At 39.6% G+C, this 19983-nt stretch overlaps 3 protein-coding genes across 4 annotated transcripts; all 3 read left to right on the plus strand.

Annotated features, from left to right (window-relative positions):
- Window positions 1–5364: 5364 nt before the first annotated feature.
- synpo2b (synaptopodin 2b) lies at window positions 5365–10405 on the plus strand. Its single transcript, XM_056372759.1, has 2 exons — window positions 5365–6049; window positions 7013–10405. The coding sequence occupies exons 1-2, from the start codon at window positions 5365–5367 to the stop codon at window positions 9382–9384; spliced, it is 3057 nt and encodes a 1018-aa protein (XP_056228734.1). The 3' UTR covers window positions 9385–10405.
- A 116-nt stretch (window positions 10406–10521) lies between these two features.
- LOC130166914 (synaptopodin-2) lies at window positions 10522–13728 on the plus strand. The gene is made up of 2 exons (XM_056372760.1): window positions 10522–11619; window positions 11878–13728. Exons 1-2 carry the CDS (start codon window positions 11602–11604, stop codon window positions 12412–12414), a joined length of 555 nt encoding a protein of 184 aa, XP_056228735.1. The 5' UTR covers window positions 10522–11601; the 3' UTR covers window positions 12415–13728.
- Window positions 13729–14102: 374 nt separating this feature from the next.
- Window positions 14103–19636, plus strand: myoz2b (myozenin 2b). Of its 2 annotated transcripts, none has more exons than XM_056372078.1 (6): window positions 14103–14306; window positions 15745–15861; window positions 16889–17055; window positions 17471–17564; window positions 18284–18446; window positions 18529–19636. In XM_056372078.1, the coding sequence occupies exons 1-6, from the start codon at window positions 14138–14140 to the stop codon at window positions 18752–18754; spliced, it is 936 nt and encodes a 311-aa protein (XP_056228053.1). In that variant the 5' UTR covers window positions 14103–14137; the 3' UTR covers window positions 18755–19636. The 2 variants fall into 2 exon arrangements, with proteins under 2 accessions (XP_056228053.1, XP_056228054.1); XM_056372079.1 differs by lacking the exon at window positions 14103–14306 and adding an exon at window positions 14440–14592.
- Window positions 19637–19983: the final 347 nt, after the last annotated feature.

The following is a 19983-nucleotide window of genomic DNA, read 5'->3' on the forward strand; positions in this document are numbered from 1 at the left end:
ATTCAAATTGGCAAAAGTGAGGTGTAAAATGAAAAAATGCTGTGTTAAAGCCAATGGTGGACAGCAAGTGGTGGAGCGGCTTCTCCAAGTAAACTCCACTGGGATAGGAGAATAGAACATTTCTGATATAGCCAGTCACTACTGATAAGTGGAGCTAGATAAGAAGGGATGATGGGTGGACTAATGGGTGGGCCATGGCATTCAGATGAAACGGCCTGTCAAGCCAGTGGGGCCGGCTAGGGCAGCTTAGCCTAAGCAGATACAATGTAAATATAAGGCTGGGTCAAGCTGTTCAATGTCTTCTCTTTGTTTGACGGAGGGTAGGAGATAAAAGCAGCTTAAAAGTACGCAAAGGTACTTTAACTAGATCAGGGTTAGAGAATGCCATCAACAGATTTACGATGGCACAGCCTGATACCACCCGCTGCGGGGCCTAATGAAAGGTCAAACATCATTTAACATGAATGCTGGGCTTTCATAGGAATACTCACCCAACTTTTGGCACATTTAAATGTGTACTGATAACTGCAGTAGAGTAGTTTCTCTATTCCCATATTACTTCTGCAAACTTCCATTTCAAACACAGATTTAGTTCCATGTAGGGGCATCCTGTGATGGTGAAGAGCAGTCTTACCTCATGTATTTACTATACAGCAGCTTTATAATGTGGAACTTTACCCTGAATTTTAATGACCCTATTTGATACCCCAATTTGACAGCGATGAAAAATTATTATTAATGGATTAATAGCAAATTAATGGAAAAACAACATACAGCGTGTCTGTGTAAACAAAATTTAATGTGTTTCTTGTAACTGTTAAATTATTTGACTTATCCAGTAATTAAATGCAGGTGCAGGTGTTAACCAGTTATGATTTCTGGAGCATGCACTGATACCAAGCTAATGGCACATTTCAAATCTGTCTTAAAAGAATCTGCTTTTTAAGGACAAGTCCATTTTGTGTGCTTTCTGCATGATGCTAACTGAGCTGTGTCTGAGGGGGGTTGAGCCAGGAACTCCTCTTCTTCTCTCTCTTTAAAAACAGCAGCGTACATGAATGAGCCAGGCTACACTGTGAGCAAGTTGGTAAGTGACCTGAACATCTGCAATCAATGACAAGTGCTCAGAATCTCGTATCTATGGTCTTGCACTAAAACTGCCAGCATGTGAGGCCAACAGTGCTGGACACCGACTGATGAGACACCTTTTGGACAAACTTTTGTCTTTTACAGGCGCTTTGGGAATGAATACTGTAAGTAGTGGATTTGGTAAGTAATTCCTTCATTAACTTCTTAGACCTCTTAATGTGGCTCTCTTGCACAGTTTGTTATTGGTAAAGGTTAGTCGTAATTAAGTGATTCATTCATCCTACTGTTGTGGATTTTGTTTAATTTACCAAGTAACTCTGTTAAGCCAGTAATTTAGCAATGGGCCGAATTAAGTATCATACCAGTTATATAGTCACAAAGTGTTTTATTCTTTTCATTCAGATGTGTATGTTGCCTACAGTAGCAAACATATTTCTACCTGCTGCTGCACCAGTTTAATTAATCTGTAAAATATTTATTAATTGCAATATCTATATCAGTTAAATACTTTATATAGAAATGATTTTTGTTCTGTAATAAAGCTCCTGGAGTGAGTCATAAAGAGGTATTTGTAGAGGCTGTTAAGAACATATGTGTTTCTCATTAGTGGTTGAGGAGAGACAGTCTAATTATGTAATAACATGGAAACATCTAATCCGCTAGAGCTCAGTCCTCACAGGGGTCATACCCAGACCAAGAGTTCACCCATTTGTCAAGGATGCTGACTCTCTGTTTCCATGGTAATAAGTCAACATACTGGAGTTACTGCCATACTAGGAAACAAAAACTCCTGTAGCACTAAAGCGAGGTTTGATGATGGTGAAGTGTTAAAATGAAGTGGAACCAAGTGTGAAGAAAAGCATGGGCATGGGACAAAGTGCCAACGAGTCTGTACCTTTAGCAATCCTGGAGTTGTATGTATCATTTCATCAGGGTCTGTATATAGTGGTACAGTAAAATGTAGCAAAAGTCATGTAGTTTAATGCAATTTATCAGAGGTTTCAACAACCTTCCAACCGGTCCAGTAACGTCTTACCACATGAAGACATGCTGCATTTAGAAAATGTGTGCATGTACTGTATCTGTGCAATGATACATAGTAGTAACCAGGAGATCCACAGATATTTAACATATAAGAGTAAGTTTACTCCACAAAAAGGACAGAGGCACTGTTCCAGTCTCAAGCTTTGGGTTTAACTTTAGAACCACCATCAGGAGTAGTTTGGTTCTGGAAACAACAGTAAATTAATATCAGGTGTGCCAGCTAAATCAAATCAATCTTTGGTGTGACCATCCTTTGCCTTTAAAACAGCACCAGTTCTCCTCGGTACACATGTACACATTTTTTTAAGGTACTTGGCAGGTAGGCTGTTCTGAGCATCATGGAGAACTTGCCACAGTTCCTCTGTGGATTTAGGCTTTCTCAGAGTCTTGTGTCTCTTCGTTTAATCCCAGAGTGACTCCATGATATCAGATCAGGGCTGAGATCAGGGCTCTGTGGAGGCCAGATCATCTGTTGTAGGACTCTTTGTTCTTCTTGTGGCTGAAAATAGTTCTTAATGACTCTGTATGTTTGGGGTCATTGTCATGCTGCAGAATGTATTTGGGACCGGTCAGACCCCTCCCTGATGGGTGACAGATAAAAGTCTGGACATCAAAATTGCTGAAAACTTTTGCAGAGTACTGTACTTAAACACACAGCAACCCCAAAGCTCAAAACATCATGTAAACAAAGTTGTTGTTTGACCAACCTTCTGTTCTTCTTTGAAGTAACCTTATCCTTATATGCATGATGGTGTCACTGCAGTTTTTTCATAGTTGAATATTGCTATAACAACAATTTTCTGTCGCTCTTCATTGAGATGAGGAACAGCTGCAAGATCCTACTGTCCTGTTCAAATGGATAAAATCGGTCCATAAAATACATCATACCCTGATATGATGCTGCCAGTGCATTTAGTGCAAATGTTCATATAAGTACATGACAGGAGGGCGAATAACTTGATGAGCGAAACATGGTCAGACAATATCTAAGCTGAGAGACACATAGCCTATATGTAGTTTTATTCTACAGACTTTATCTATTGTATTCCTCTCAGTCTGTGAAAAGAACATGGACAGACATGATCATTTTAACTGGTCTAATTTATAGTAAAAGGCAGATGTGAATATTCAGGTGTGAAATAATGTAAATACTCCTGTTTTGCATTAATATCAACTGTTTCCACTTGCAGTGGGGACTAAGAATGACAGTATCAGTCAGTGAGTTTCTATGCTTTGGTCCAGACTGGCTACATCTGCATTAGCCTACACTCCACTGCTGCCATCAAGCCAAGATGTTTTTTGTGCACAAGAAATATCAAAATCTGAAGAGTAAGAGTGACATTGGACAGTCCATGAGCTCTTCTTTAGTGCCATATTTAGGCCAAAATGTCAACTCATAATACAGGCAGACTGACATAGATATTGCTGACTAAATTACATTACTATAATTTCGTCTGGTATCATATTTTTAAGAATCTAATAATAGCAAAATCATCTGTTTCTTCTGTCCAACAGTTTTGTTTTGTGAGATGTATCAGCAGTGCAACCAGAAAAGGCTTCTTTCATGACTTTAGACTTTAAGTGCTGTCAATTGAATTCTATGAGTTTGTGATTTAAATTTAAATTCAAGCATATGTCACTACGAGCTGCCTTTAGCAAATGTAATTTGACCAAAGACATTCAGAGAAAATATATAAGACCATGTTGAAGGGCACAGTTCCATGAACTGAAATTGGGTTCTTCATGGTGACGAATTGTTAACATGGATTATTCCCCAACAAATTACATCAAATTGATATATGTCAAAGAGATTAAGATGGCATTAAAAGAAGTGACCGACTCAATAGCATACTCATTGAGATAAATTGTTTGTGTTGGAGATGTAGTCTATGTTTTTTGGAGTGCTAAATAAACTGTTCAGGATAAAATTACACAATGTTAAGTTTTTTTAATATGGTGAACAACCAGAGGCTGGATTTATTGAAATGTACTACTGTTGTGTTGCTGTGTTATGGTACCACCTTCTGGTGGATGTTAGGAAGTGTTGCGTTTGAGAGTAAAAGGCTTGTGTTTGCTCTATAACCTATAACCTGTGTGGGATTCCCTGCTATTTTCCAAACTGTAGAAGACTGCTGAACTCTTTCTGTACCCTGTTTATATAGACAGACAGACAGACAGACAGACAGATAGATAGATAGATAGATAGATAGATAGATAGATAGATAGATAGATAGATAGATAGATAGATAGATAGATAGATAGACAGATAGACAGATAGACAGATAGATAGATAGATAGATAGATAGATAGATAGATAGATAGATAGATAGATAGATAGATAGAGATTAATGTTGTGTGGGCACTAATATGAATAATTTCAACAGGCTGTCAATTTTTTTGTCATATTAGGTTATGAAGGCCATGTTTTCTTTCTCTCATTTAATAAACTGAAAAGGGCGTGCTGAATTTAATACCAGCTTTGTCCAAAATTCTTGATTTAATGAAAAAACTTAGACACTTGTTTTTCACCGAATGATTGAATTGATAGAAGCATTTTCTATCAGATTTGATAGAATAACTGATTTCTCAAGTGAATAATTTGGTTGCTGTTTTGATGGATTAACTGTTGATACAACTTAACTTCAGTAGCAAAACACTGGCTTAAAGTGAGGTAGAAGGGGGCCTAGTATTTCTACTATGTATAAAATAAATAACCTCTCACATTTAGTTCTTAAATGGAAATGCTGACATCCATTGCAGTGCTGATATTTTCTGTAATGATAGATGTAGAACAGTGAAGGGAAAGAAACCTTGCTGTATAAACAGGACTTTGGAAAACAGCCACCCAATTGTTTTGCTTATACTCTTGGATGTGAATGCTGCTTCCCCCTTGATATTACATACCATTCCATTTAGAGCGATGGCAGCTCTGCCAAAGCAAAGCTTCACTTCCTATTGGGGATAGGAATAATCAAGAGAATTACATAGTAGTTAGAAATGATACAAAGTGCACTAATACTGAAATCTCTTGATCTAACCAGTAAACACTTATTTTCAGGGGTATTTTATTTTTTTATTGATAACATGTCACATTGAAAGTCTGCTAAAATGTCTGATTAGTTTGTAATCCACCCTTCAAGTGAAAGGCTCCCTGGCCTGAAGTTGTTTTATCTTTGTTTTAATGAAGGTATCATTGGTGACACCCAGGACATTGTGAAACAGCATTAAAAAATGGAACCAGAGGCTGAAGACCCAGACAACAATGATAACTTGGTCCCTTGGTCAGGTTCAGATGGTTCCCAGGAACTCTGTGTCTCTGAGTCCCTGGCAGAGTCCTACAATGAGGATGATATCAGTGATGAGTTCCCTTTAGACCCACAGCCTCCTCATATTCCCAAGTCTGAGTCCCCAGAACGCCTTCAGTCACAAGACTGGGAATCTGCAGGTGAGCAACAGTCCCTGCCTGAACTAAGTGGAAGTGAAGAGGATGTTTCATACCAAGAGGAGGATGACATCTACCTTAGTGAATCAAGAGAGTCCATTTCAGAGTCACCTCACATCCAAACCTCACCCGTCTCACTGTCCCCACACCCAGAGCGCCCTGACTCCAGGCCTCCCGCTGGCCAGATATCACGACTGCATTCCCTGTCATCTTCTTCCTCTCTTGGCTGTGCCGCTGACATGACCCTGGCCTTGACCCTGACCACAGAAGAGCCACTGGGAGCCAGTAATAGGCAGGACTCAGGGACTGGGAACAGGAGGGTTGAATCTTCAGAGGAAGGAGGGAGTGGTGAAGCACCTCCTGCTTCTGTCTTCTTTGAAATTCCAGACGAGGGTGCTGAGCAGGCAGAGAAGTGGAACTCGGAGTCTGACACAGATCTGTGCAGACCCGACCGGCACAGGGCAAGGCACACACGTAAGTGTCTATCTTCTACCCTCCTTTTTATATATTTCAGTGCACATATGTAGTTAGGAGTTAGTAGTGCAAGCTGTGTAACCTATCTTGATTTTTTTCCCCCTAAATTTAAATTATATAAGATTCATTAATAGATATAATTTTGTATGTGGTTTAAATGCAGCCTGAGGCACAAGTTAACTTTACATCATGATAATCATAATATTATCATAAAATAATATTTTCTGCCTGCATTCATTAGAAGTGTTATGTGAAACAAAATACTTAATTTAATCGATAAATGACTTGTGCAAAGCATTATGGGTGCTGGTTATTTTCATGCTGGGGTCTATTTGAGGTGGACTTACAGGGAGAATTCCCATGGCTTTAATAGTCAGAGCAGGATAAGAATAAAATATGACCATATGATGAGACTGGCAGAAACAAATTTGACAGACACTAGCATGTGTCACCCTGGCCTGTCACCCGATCCCTTTTCCAATCGTAAGACTGGACTGCAATGGAAAGTGAGCTCCTCACTTTCTTTGCCTCATGGAGACCCCCCCCCCCCCAAGTTAGCTGTAAGTAAATATGATGCTTTTATTAGTGTGCTTGCTTCAGCAGGGGCAACTTTAAAATTTGTCTCATTTAACATTAGTGTGCTTGCTTCAAAGAATAATAATAATAATAATGCTCAGCCAACATGTAACTATGTACTGATGCATTCTGCAAACTGAAATCAAATAATACCAAAGCACTGTATGAAACAATCCCCAACTGCTTTCTCCCATGATTATTTTGTTTTATTGAGCACTGATAATTTAAATACTGTAGCTTCTTAACTTTCCACTCACTGACAAAACATCAAAATAAAATAATGTGGGCTCACTGTTTATTTTAAGATTCGCACGTTTTCATCTTCCTCATGCCCCTCCTTTCTCCCTTCTTTCTCTCTCTTTCTCTCTGTCTTTTCCTGTGTCTCAGGGCTCAGCCACAACGAGAGCCAATCAGAAAAGCATGTCAAGGAGACCAAGTCTAAATGTAAACGAATTGCTCGGCTCTTAACTGATGCACCCAATCCTCAAAATAAGGGAGCCTTGCTGTTTAAAAAACGGCGCCAGAGGGTGAAGAAGTATACACTTGTGAGTTACGGGACTGGTGATAAGCTTGACAGCGAAGACCAAATAGAGGAGGAAACTGAAGAAGTCAGATCAGCTGGGTATAACTTTGTGGCAACAAGTGATTCTGAGTTAGAGGAGGAGTATTCTGTTTATCACCAGCAGCATAATTTAAGTCTGAATTGGGGAAGTGTTCGAGAAATGGAAGCACTACCAGAGACAAAAGGGAAGGGAGTTTTGATGTTTGCCCAACGCCGCAAACGGATGGATGAAATTGTGTCAGAGCAAGAAGAACTGAGGAGTAAAGAATTACCTGCAGAGGAATTAACAGAACCTGAATGTACAGAAGCACCGAATATTTATGACACTAAGCAAATGTACATGCATGCTGATCAGGCCAACTACATGGATGCGAGTCACAGGCAGCATGTAGATTACCAAGAAAATATTCAACAGATGAACCACCTAGTTGATGTGCCAAAACCATTGGTGCCAAACAGAACTGCGAAGCCCTTCCTAGGATTTCAAGATGGCACGACTGCTCATGTCATGCCTGGTGGCGTTGTTCCAGTGACAAAGAGGAACGAACCGAGATTCATAGTACCTGTGCCTATTAACACGAACCCACAGGTCTGGTCCCCAACTGGAGACATCATAGCCTCAAGAGATGAGCGAATATCTGTACCAGCGATCAAGACCGGCATCCTACTAGAGTCAAAAAGAAAAGCTCCTATCAAACAGCTGGCGCAAGAATCAAATCCTCACCTTCAAAGCAAAGGGGACAGGAGGTCTTATATTGAGTCAGAAGAAGACTGTTTTAGTCTTGGTGCAGAAGCTTGTAACTTTATGCAACCAAGAACAATTAAACTCAAGAATCCCCCTCCAGTTGCCCCAAAACCTACCATCAATCCATCCTGCCCACCTTGGATGGGGAGGAGTCCCTCTGGTGAACCATATATTCCACCAAGAAGTCCGGTTTCACAACCCTCTCACAGTTCCGCAGGGCCTCATAGTCAGCATTACTTACAACAGCAAGATTGGGCTCAGCCTCAGCAGGTGGCCAACCAGTGGGCACCAGATCAAACCCGAGCACAACTTCAAACACCTGTCAATGCCTGGGCTCCGGTCAACTCCTCTTCTCAGCTTCATCTTCAGCCAACCGCAAATAGCTGGAATCAACAGCCGCCACGATCCCCTGTGAGTATGCAGGCCCACAGTCCTACTTACAGCCCACATCACCCACCTTCACCCTCAAGGAATAAGTCAGGCAGTGTTCCCAACTCAGTCGCCTCTTGCCCACCACAAGCAGGGAAGTCATACATCCACGCATCAAAAGCATCGCAGGCTTCTCCAAAGGGTCGAGTCTCAGACAGAGGTATTAATCGGGCTGGTGATGGTTCAACTATGGCGGGAAGAGGTGCGGAGTTGTTTGCCAGGAGACAGTCCCGTATGGAGAAGTTTGTTGTCGATGCTGAATCAGTGCAAGCTAACAAAACCAGATCTCCCTCCCCAACCGCGTCCCTCCCTAACTACTGGAGGTATTCTTCAATTGTTCGTGCCCCCCCGCCTTTATCATACAATCCCCTTCTTGCTCCTTTCTACCCTCCATCAGCAGCCAAGCAGCCCCCTTCGACAAGCCCCCAAATCAAGCCCAAGACCAAAGAAAAACCTAAAGCACCCCCAAAGCACCTAAATGCCTTAGATATTATGAAACATCAGCCTTATCAGTTGGACTCGTCACTGTTCAAGTATGATGCAGTCCCTGAGGCCAAAAGCCCCAGCCCCAAACCAACTCCAGTGTCAAAGTTTGAGGTTACTAAAAACCTTAAACATAGAGCTGCCTCCTCTCATTCTCCTTACAATGCCTCTGAGCTTGCTGTTCAGGGCAAGGCAGAAGCCCCTGCTAAGTCTCCTGGAATGGTAAGTTCCCAAAATTCTTCTGCCCACGAAAACACAAGATCAGCTGAGCCTCTTGCAACTGACAAGCACTTGGATGACAAGCACACTGTCACACCTGCAGCCCATCACATAACCAAAAAGCAAGCACCAAGCGCCCGACCCACAAGCACATCCTCCCAGCAGTCATCTACTGCTGACAGCATAGCTTCAGCTTTTTCTCCTGCATCTCTTATTGCTAGAGGCGCACGTCAAATGGCTCCTCGGCCAAAATTCTCTGCAAAGAAGCCAGCAGTGACAGGCAAACAGTGGAAGCCTGTTGCTATGCTTCATTTGTCCTAATACTGTATATGGTCAGGCTTTGGTGTAGTCAACACTGAGACGCAGTTACGTCTGTAACTTGCTAGCATCTAAAATGTCTTACTTAACCGGAAATGTATAGACCTTTGCACTGTCTAAACGTAGGCCAATGTACGGGAAACAGGAAAAGTCAGTTGATTGTACAGCGAAACTAGTTTAACAATTGTGATTAAACAATGGAATACAAACTAAAATATAAATCAATAACTTAGCACATCACATCATCTTCCTAAAACTTGGGAGGTGCGTGTGTGTTTAAAAAGGAAATATGAGACTAAATCATGTTGAGTGATTCTCAGGAGGTGCTTTTACATGTGCAATAATGTGAGTAGAGAGCCTTGTTCAACTAAGGTCTCTAGTTTGAGTTGCTCATCTTTCTTTAGTTCTTTTTTTTTCTTTTGTAAGAAATAAGATTACATGCATTTTTATGTAACTGTAATCACCACTAACCCCAAAACTACACACAGAAACATTTATAAATACATTTATTTATCCAAAATAGTCAGAATAATTCTTAATAATTCTGTCATTCGGGATAAGAGTAACTCAAGTTTACAATTATATTTGTGTAATATTTTGAATTATTTATTTGTTGTTTGGGGAGAAATTGTCTATGCACTTCTTTCTTTGGATGAAATTCCTTCAGTCTCATTCCAAACTTTGATGGTATCACAACAGCTAAAAAGCATCAATGTTAGTTGTGATCATTAACCCTGATGACTTAAAATGCTTTTTATGTGGATGTATTTTCTGCAATCATCAGATAAGACCAGTTATTCAATGTCATCAGATATTCTGTGTCCTCATCCTTGATGTAAAACATGAGCAGAATATCACAGGGATTTGAGTTGAATGTTATTGACTCACATAATTAATAGCGACTCAAAATGAAAATACAAAACAACTGTCTTGTTTGTCTCTGTCTTTCTGACATATCACTCTTTATTGCACTTCTTGTCATCAGCACAATCATGCCATTAAATTTCTCTTTCCTCCTACCTGAGTACTTCCTGTGTGTCATGAGCTTCTATTCTCTCTTCCTGAGCTGCTGTATCACTACTTTTTCTGAGTCACCCATGTTTCCTCCTGTATATTTCTCACTGCCTCACACTTTCACACAGAAGTTATTCATATTTACTGCACCTTCGGCAATATCCATTCTCTAAGATCCACTACATCATTGATTATTTTCAATAAATTATTGCTTGTATTAATATAAAATGGTGAACTGCTGAAGGTTGACACTGTCACTGTATAACTTTATCTTTTCAGTTTGGACAGATGGACATGCTGTGAAAACAAACAAACTCTTGTGTGATTGTTTTCATAGCATTTCCATCAGTCCACCTTCAGCCCCTTAATGTAAAAAGTTTGGAACTATGATCTTGGCCTCCAAAATAAGATATCCACAGTAAAGCAGAGTTTACATTTTGCCATTCTAATGATCTGTTGACGAGTCAGTTAACAGTATGTTACTTGTATTTTTTCTGTCAATTACGTCTAAAGACAGACCAGATTCCCCTTAAGTTTTGAGTACACATAACTATTCACAACAAGCACAACAAACCATGGTACTGTGTGACAAATATTTTAGTATGGCAAGATTTGTTTCGCAGGAAGTTTCTCTGCTTGCTTAAGAAATACAAACAACACCGAATTTAGTAAAGACTCACACAGAACAAAATAATGGAAAAGAATCCGTCAAACATGACAATAATGCTCTGACTACTGAGTAATAATAGAAATTAAGTATGGAAATACTTGCTCAAACTGACAAAATGTACTCTTTTACGGTGGATATCCCTTTAAGAAGAGAAAACAAAGACAAGTTGACTGAGAAATAGTTCCAAGCAAAGTTTCATAATCTTTTAAATGTCTTTTATGTAGTAACATTGTTACTGTACTGTATTTTAAGTTTCTTGGACCAACAACAGGTAAGTCGAGAAATATTTTTTTCATTTTCAATATATGTTAATGTTAAATGATGCTACAAGACCTTCACACATAAGATCTTTCCCATACATTTATATCAGCCAAACATTTTTATGGGATTTATGGGAAAACTCAATCCTCTGATTGGCCTTTTTTTATTGTAGACAAAGAATTGTGAGGGTCGTGCTTTGAAATCACTCTGACCCAAAGAGAAAAAGATGTGTGACAAAATGTGAACATTTCACTCAAAGGATTCAACAAACAGAAATGACCAATCAGGAAAAGGTGAAGCTTTCAATTTGTGCCACATTTTTTTCCACAGTGCGTCACTTTGCCTCCTCTACTTTCTCTGCCAGTATAGTAAAATAATTATGAATTTGTTTACATTCCTTTGTTAACTAAAACTTATCATATAACTTCTAGTAAAACATGAACAAGATAGAAAGTTATTAGTTGTCCCGGCTTCTGTGGAGCCAGCGGGTGGCAGCAAAGTCTGCAACACTGCTGTCCCAGCAGTCAGATGATACGTGTGTTTTCTTTCAGGGATTTGGTCGAAGCCGCTCCCTGAGTCTGCCAAAGCGGCTGAATTCGATGCCTTCAACCGGACTCCTGTCACCTATGAGCAACCCTGGAACCCAGGCATCCTTTTTACCAGCACAGAGGCAAACATCCATTCAAGAGAACGTCTACAAGCCACTGTCACCATGGGAGGCGGCATCCAGAAGCCCCATTGGTTCAGTGGATGACGCGTTTGTGTTTCAGAGCCTCCCGTCATCTGTTGCCTCTAATGTCAAAGCTGCAGGGCAACGCAGATCTCTGCCGGAGCCACCAGACGAATGGAAGCGCAGGGTGTCTCTTGACCCTGCAGCTCTCAGTAAGAGTCGTTATCATGCAGCCCCTGCTTTCCAGGCACCATCTCTGAGCAGGACATTTTCACCTGAGAAACCAGCCTTCTGCGGGCCCCCCTTCAGACCTGCACAGCCCCTTAGGCCTGGCAGTAGATCCAGTATTGGATACATGGGACAAGGCCCCAGTCCAACAAAGTGCCCTCCCCTCTATACTGCAGTCCAGAGGAGTTAAGATGAAGTCAGACGTGCATCAGAGAAAGAGGAACATACATATATATTATCATAAATAAACAAATAAATAAATTAAGTAACATATAAAAAAACAATTGGCTAAATTTGGCCCAGAAAGATGGAATATGTTTGATCCACGGTGATGAAATAATAGGTTGTTGTTGACATGTGTTGGTTAAAACTTGACCAATAGATCTGAGTGTTGGGATTATTTTAGACCATTTATTATGTTTGTTTTATATATTTGATGGGAGTGATGGGTCTCAGCAGCTATCCTCGTTTGAGTGATCACTTGGTTTAAAGAGCACAACAACTTACTGTAGCTTCTGTGTTGTGTTGCTGATGGGATATTACCCTGCTGAGCATTGATGGGAGATTTTGCAGTTGTGCAGAAATCATTCAATCAAATTTAGGACAGAAGTGGATGATGTTTTAAAACAAACTGTCATTAGGATAAGATTAAGAATGTGTTATGCAAGTTAAAGTGAACGTGTAGTAGTTGAAAGAAATTTGGTTTGGTTGCTTTTTTATTTTTTAATTGGAGTGGTGTTTGCTCACTGAAGATGTTGGTAATTGTTGGTTATAAATATTTGATGAGAAATAAGGCGCTTTAAGAAACCTTGTGTGGCTTTTTCATTCATTTATCTTTAGTTTAAAACTCACTGGGCCTTTGTGATCGTTTTTCATGTTGATGTGACGTGCAAACTATTTCACATCTGAATATTTAATTCAGTGGTAATTGTTACATATGTTACTCATCTTCTTTTAATGACTTATCTGCATTACTATTGCAGTAGCAAATATACAAAAGAAAGAACATTTTAATTCATCTGTAGCCCTTTCTAGCGACTGCCTATTGCCAACATACCATTTTTATATGCTCTTAGGAAGCTAGAGAGACAGGAAACAGGAAAGCAGCAAAGTTGCAATAAGTGTTGCATCCTAAAATTGATACTTGTTCAAACTGAAAAACTACGTGTGAGATTTCAAAATGGATAAAAGCTTTTTTGCTATTATTATCAATATATTTTAAGTTTAAGAGGAATAAGTGTTGCATGCATACATTCATAAAGTATCCCACCTTTAGTCATACACTGTGTGGTTTTATAGTGTAAACAGAACCACAGATTCTGTCTTCGAGTGTCAGGGTTTTAAGATTTTTAAAATTTCTAATGTAGAATTTTTTAGAATTTAAAGATTTTGAATTGGGGTTTTGCCCAGCTGTGTTTGATGATTTTCTTGAATAAAATGTTTCTTTTTTTTTTTGCATCTTTTAAACACAAGCTGAAAAATTAAAAGACACAAAAATGCTTTACGACGTCTTTAAAGTGTTATTTTTTGGCTTTAATTCTGTGATACAATTCTAAGAGTTGGCATCATTTTAGTGCAGATGAAAATGCTTTTGATCCATTCTCTGATCATTTGTTACATTTCCTTGTTTATTTGGTATGTCACTGTTACGTAACAATAACACATACAGTTTATACTGATTTGACAGTATGTACATATTAAAATAAGAGTACGACAGGAACTTATCTCATGTTTCAACAGAATGTACAGGATGTCTGAGGTAGGACAACATGTTCGGCTGGCAGGAAAATGACCCTGATGTTGTCTCATAAAAATCTTTTTGGCTGAGCGCTATCGCAGGGATGAGACCACACTGCCCTTTAACCTTCTTCAGTGATCTGTATTTCATTATGCAAAGTCAGTAATTGCACATAATGACGGTAACACAACTCAGTTTGCCGAGTACTGACGACCTCCCTAACTGGAAATCGCGGCGCCTCAGAGGTTACATCAACCCACAGAGAAGCGTCGACTTTGAGGATTCAATCCAAGGAAAGGAGAATGTCTCCGGAGGGAAGTCCTTGCCCCAAAGAAAATCAGTGGGTATGTGTGTGTTGACCATCCTCCCCTCTCCTCCCCTCTCCCTCTGGTAGCTATCCTTGCCCCATGGTGTTTGAGAGTGGTTTTGAGTGTTTGGCAGGTTAAATTTAGCCTATTGATGTAAGCTGCATTCCATTCACAACAGACACAGAGACACACTCACAGTCTGGCTTTAGTGTCCAGGAGTGTGAAGATCAGGGAAGATCAAACTACCTACTGTAGGTTGACCCCTGAGTCTCCGTGTCTCCCATTCAAGGATACAGGTTGCACAGTAGGGACACCATCACAGGTATGGACAAGCCTCATCAAGGTGTATTTTGTGAATATGTGGTGGATTTAGATTATATTGAGGTATACGTTAGATCATTCAAGAATGTCACTGTCTTGTGATAAAAGAAATTTGGCTGGCTCTAACTAACATTTATATTTTCTAGAATTTATAGGAATCACTTTCTTATGACCTTATGGATTTTGTGACATTTGAGAGATTATCAGTTAATTATACATATTTTCTCTCTTTAGAATTGACTGACTGACTGACTGACTGACTGACTGACTGACTTTGCAGGCTGTCTATTTTGCATGGAAATAGTTTTAAAATTCTCACAAATATCACAGCTGCAAAGTCAGCAGACAGGCACAGCTGAGCTATTGAACATTTAAAATTTAAAGACGTATATTTATAATTTTACTGTCTGGTATCATGTTTTGAATTTAAGAAGAAAGGGAACACTAAATATATACAACCACTAAAAATTTTAAAAAGTAATTTTGGATGTTGTGTGCCTTTTTTTTCTTTCTTTTTTTTGTATTGTTGGACATTTGCTGTGTGCACCTACACATATAAACATAGGACACAATATTCACCCTTGACCTTTACACAGGTAATTTATCTTGCAACAACGTTAACAGGAGATGCCACTAACATTAGCTCACGTACTCAAACCTTTGGTGCAGTGACGAGGCCAGATTTAAGAATTACGTGTGTGGTACCAATGCAAGTACAATGGGGCTTTGGGATTATGCAATACCCTATAATCTGTTAAATGTAACCTCTACAGAGATTATTATAACAAAACAAACGCTGATATAGCAGATTTATTTATCCGGGCATCTTACAAATCATATTCAAATCCCAATATATGTGGACAGCAAATGGAAGACAGACATTATAGACTTATAAACAAACTATATATAGTACCAATGTGTTATGTAACAGAGAAGAATAGAGCATTAAATATGTCTGATCAAGAGGAGTTAGGTTTTTTCTCTGTCATCTGATAAACAATGACCTTACACTTGCACTGGCCAAACATCAAACTCTGTTTAGCTAACTCTAACATTGCACTGATGTTCTGTGGGATCAGATTATTAGGAGTTAAACTCCTTCATTATTACTTGGGCAGAACAACTACATCCTGTGTCCTGTATGTGTTTCCAGTCCTCCTGAATTCTGCCAACCTTGCCAAAGCTTCAATGTCACAATTCTGTACAATGCCAGCTGGAGAGAGGAAGAAGTGTGCAGCAGCTATTTGCCGAGAGGTCCATGGTACCAATGGTATGATGTTAGAGCTGAGGCTCAGCGGACAAACACACTGCTGCCAGAGAATATCCATTCTGATCTGGGTTCAAAATGTCAGGGCTACTCTCCAGCACTTGCCATAAATAAGCGAATGGGGTGATGTACTACCTATGTTGACTAATCCTTTGTCGTTGTCCTTTTCAAAAGTCTATTTCTGGGTGGGTGGGAGAGGGGAGGGACGTTTTGCAGGCCAACTGTGTAGCTGTTTGGATAATGTGAAGGTTGGTGACAGCTGGGGTACATTCCGTCACTATTGGTGGATGAGGGAGCGTCGTGTACATCCAAAACTGATTCTCGACTATAATGATAACTCATTTTCCATGACAGGACTTATAATACGGAAAATTCGGTGACACCTTTGACGTCTTTTTTTTCGACCCTCCCTTAAACCCCTTCAGATGACAGAATTATATCAGGGGATATGTCTGTGTGTATATTTATATTATCTATTCTGTACTTTCCAGCTCTAAAACCAGGGCTGGATTAACCCTCCAGGGGGCCTAGGGGCATAAAGTAACTGTCAGCCACTATTCCTCCACCCCTTTCTAAATTTGTTTATGATCATTTGATTATATTCTCATTTATTTGAGAGAAGATACCATACAGTTTAAGTGTAATATCAACTGATGCAAAGACCTTTCTACGAGATGGCCTAAGAATTAGATAAAAAATGCCACCTGAAGGTGCACACTGTTTCCATTTATACTGTGCTTTTGTAACGAGTACTGTCAAATAGATGTACAATTAATCAGATTACCATGATTGCCACACTGTAACCCTGGGGCTTTTGGGACCCCTCAAGCTATTATGTTATGTTATTTAACCCAATAACATTAAAGAGAATGGAAAAATTAGTCTTAACTCAATCATATATGCTAGCACACGTTAGAAATTTTGAAAATGTTAGCTCAACACTATACAAAATGCAACAACCAGTATGCTGTTGTTTCTGATTGTGATCCTCAACATATTTCTTTTTGTTCTCATCTTTGTTGTCTGACAGGGGACGTCATGGATCTCGGAAAGAAGCTCTGCACTCCTAAAGACATTATGTTGGAGGAGTTATCGTTGCTTTCCAACAGAGGTTCTCGCCTTTTTAAAATGCGCCAGAGGAGATCTGACAAATACACATTTGAAAGTATCCAAAATGAGGCAAACGCGCAGCTAAATGTAAGTCAGCTTGTGTGTGTTATTCAGTCATTTTCATGTGTTTGAATGACTGAATATATAATATCTAAATTGTCTGTGTATTACTCATTCAGCAAATTTATCAGCAAATATGCTCTTGAAAAAAAAAAGTGTTACAACACATGGATGATAACAGAGACATGTGCCGCGTGCCTTCTGCATCCTCCTGCCAAATCTTCTGAGAGGCTGCTCAGGCACTTTGCTGTGGAGCTGCTCCCTCTTTATCATTGCCTGCTGATATGTGTGTGTGTGTGTGTTTTAGTGTGTGTGTGCACGTGTATCTCAGCACATGATGGACAAGTGCATTCATGCATGAGCCAACTCTGATTGTTTAGTTGCGCAACTGATATTTTAACCGAAGCTGAACATGTGTGCTGTTCTTTACTCTGTTTTGCAGAATGATATTTTAGCTGAGGGTACACACACTGTGGAAATTAAAGTGGATGCACCCACCCATGGAAATACTGCTAATGCAGAAACCTCTGTTTCAGGTAATGATGCTGCTGAGCAGATACAGCTGTTTGTGTCAATATGGAACACTTCAAACATAGTTATGATTTTAAAGTATTAGAAAATCTATCATAATCATAAGTAAGAAAATGTGATGTGTAAATGTTTCATTACTGAAAATCATTAGTATTGGTAACTATACCAATTTTCCACCATCAAAGTGTAATTCACAGTCAAAAGAGATTGTGTATGGCTGTCGTAATAATGAAAACCTATATCATACAGTTATAACAGCTGGTCCTATCACATGGCAGCTAATGTGAGTAGCATGAAACCATGTATGTAACTATGATTGAATACACAACCTGAGGTGCTTTAAATGCTTTATTTTATTTTGGTATATTTGAAAAACCAGCAGAGCCCTGTGCTTATTCTAAAAAGCTTCCGTAGTGTGTCATCCCATATCGACACATTATACTATGAGTGCACACTTCAACTATGTGGTATTTTAAGGCCTCGCATCGTAATGATGGACAACTCAGTCTGCCTGTGTTAAGTGTTCTCTAAGCACAGTCTCTGCTCATAATCCTATCCGCTCTAAAATCCTTAGCCTCCCAAAAAAAACAGGCTAAAGAAAACAGCTCCGCGTTAACTGCACATCAAGCTGTCAGATGACTCTGCTGCGATTTTAGAACAACATGATCTCACGCTGACTTTTCTCTTCCGCTGTACCTGTTCGTTTTTGTTTTCTCCTTCACAGATGCGACTGCAGAGAAGTTAAACACCACAGCTATGCCCAAGTCCTATCACTCTCCATGGGAGGAGGCAATCCTCGGTGACCCCGACCTCGCTGAAACTCTCAAACTAAGAATGCCTGAACTAGACTCACGACCTGACCTTCCTGAATACAAATGCTTTAACCGGTGAGAAAACTGTGAGCACATTTCAGCGAATGAGTGCAGAGTATGAGAAAGAGTACAATTCACACCTTGATCTAAATTACAGGGTTGCCACTCCTTATGGTGGCTTTGAGAAAACTCCCAGAGGAATCACGTTCAAACTCCCGGAGGTGGACCTGAACCCGCCGAGTTACCCAGAACTCCAGGAGCCGGGGATTAAGAGGCCCACCTTCAACAGAACAGCCCAGGGATGGATATCTGAGGGCACCCATCTGATCCTTCCCACTTTTACCGTGGAGCCTGCCGACGTGCCAGAGTCTGATGACCTGTAGGTGGTTGTATGTAATCTGGCAACATGATGTTGGCTGTAATATTGTGGCCTCAGCCTGCGATGACAACAAAACAGTCAATTAGTAGCACAGTTGCAAATCCTTAACAGTATTTTGGATTGTTCCCACGCAATGGACACGAAATGTTTCATTCTTTTGTTCTTCAGTTGACTAGTATGTTTGCTGTCGCTAGAAAAACTGTTTCCAAAGAAAGTCATGTAAATAGCCAAAAGAATGTGCTATACAGAATTCACAAAAGCCAGAGTTTCCACTGATACTGAAAACAAAACTGTAAATTTTTATAAATTTTCAAATGAAAAGAGAAGTATGTAATGTAAATAAAGAATGCAACTTATTTATTGATGGCACAAAATCAAAACTGGATCATGCAGTAGGTTATATAGTTTGTAGAATTTTTATTATAGATAGTAGAACAAATATATACATTAATATATAAGTGAAACTGAAAATTTCACGTTAGGTATATTTATAGCTCTATAGATATAATATATAAAGATTGAATTGAAATGAGATAAAAGTGGAAGCTCTGTTTCATGTCAAGGTCCCATATCCTCGGAAGAGGATTCAGAGTATTTAAGCAGAAGAAAAAGGGGATTTCACAGTGCAACCGAGATTAATTTATCTTGAGAAAATCACAGAGAGATCACCAATCTGGGAGGAAGACCGAGGAACCTGGACTTTGACCTGTGATGGCATGGAGCCGTGCTAAAGCGCTTCTAATTAGAATCACTGCATCTCATGGACTCAAAACCTTTGAATTTGTATGTATACAAGAAACAACCACTCCCTGCTGAGAATCATGTAACATGGAAACTGTCACACCTGCCTTGTTTTGAGTGCAATGACAGTAAAGAAGAAATTATAGATGTTTGTTCTGTCTTGTTTCTGGTCATGTGGATGGAGTAAAAATAAGATTTTATTTTGCAGTAAAACAACCTACAGCAGCAACTCTGTGTGTTAGTGCAAAATACACTCGGTGTCTGTGAGTGACTTTTAGTCTTGAGTTCACTGTTTCTGGAAAATCAAGCAGAAAACATTTGAGCAGCATGATTTTACTTTTACTTCTAACACAGTTAAAGTGTTTGATGTCTCAGACCCCTACATACATACATACATACATACTGAATGTGACTTCATGTGCCCACTGGACGAGGGAACCATTCACAAAGACAGCTGGGAAACAGAGAGCAACTATAGAGGAGATCTGACAG

This window comes from Seriola aureovittata, chromosome 3 (assembly GCF_021018895.1).
Source record: "Seriola aureovittata isolate HTS-2021-v1 ecotype China chromosome 3, ASM2101889v1, whole genome shotgun sequence".
Classification (NCBI taxonomy): domain Eukaryota; kingdom Metazoa; phylum Chordata; class Actinopteri; order Carangiformes; family Carangidae; genus Seriola; species Seriola aureovittata.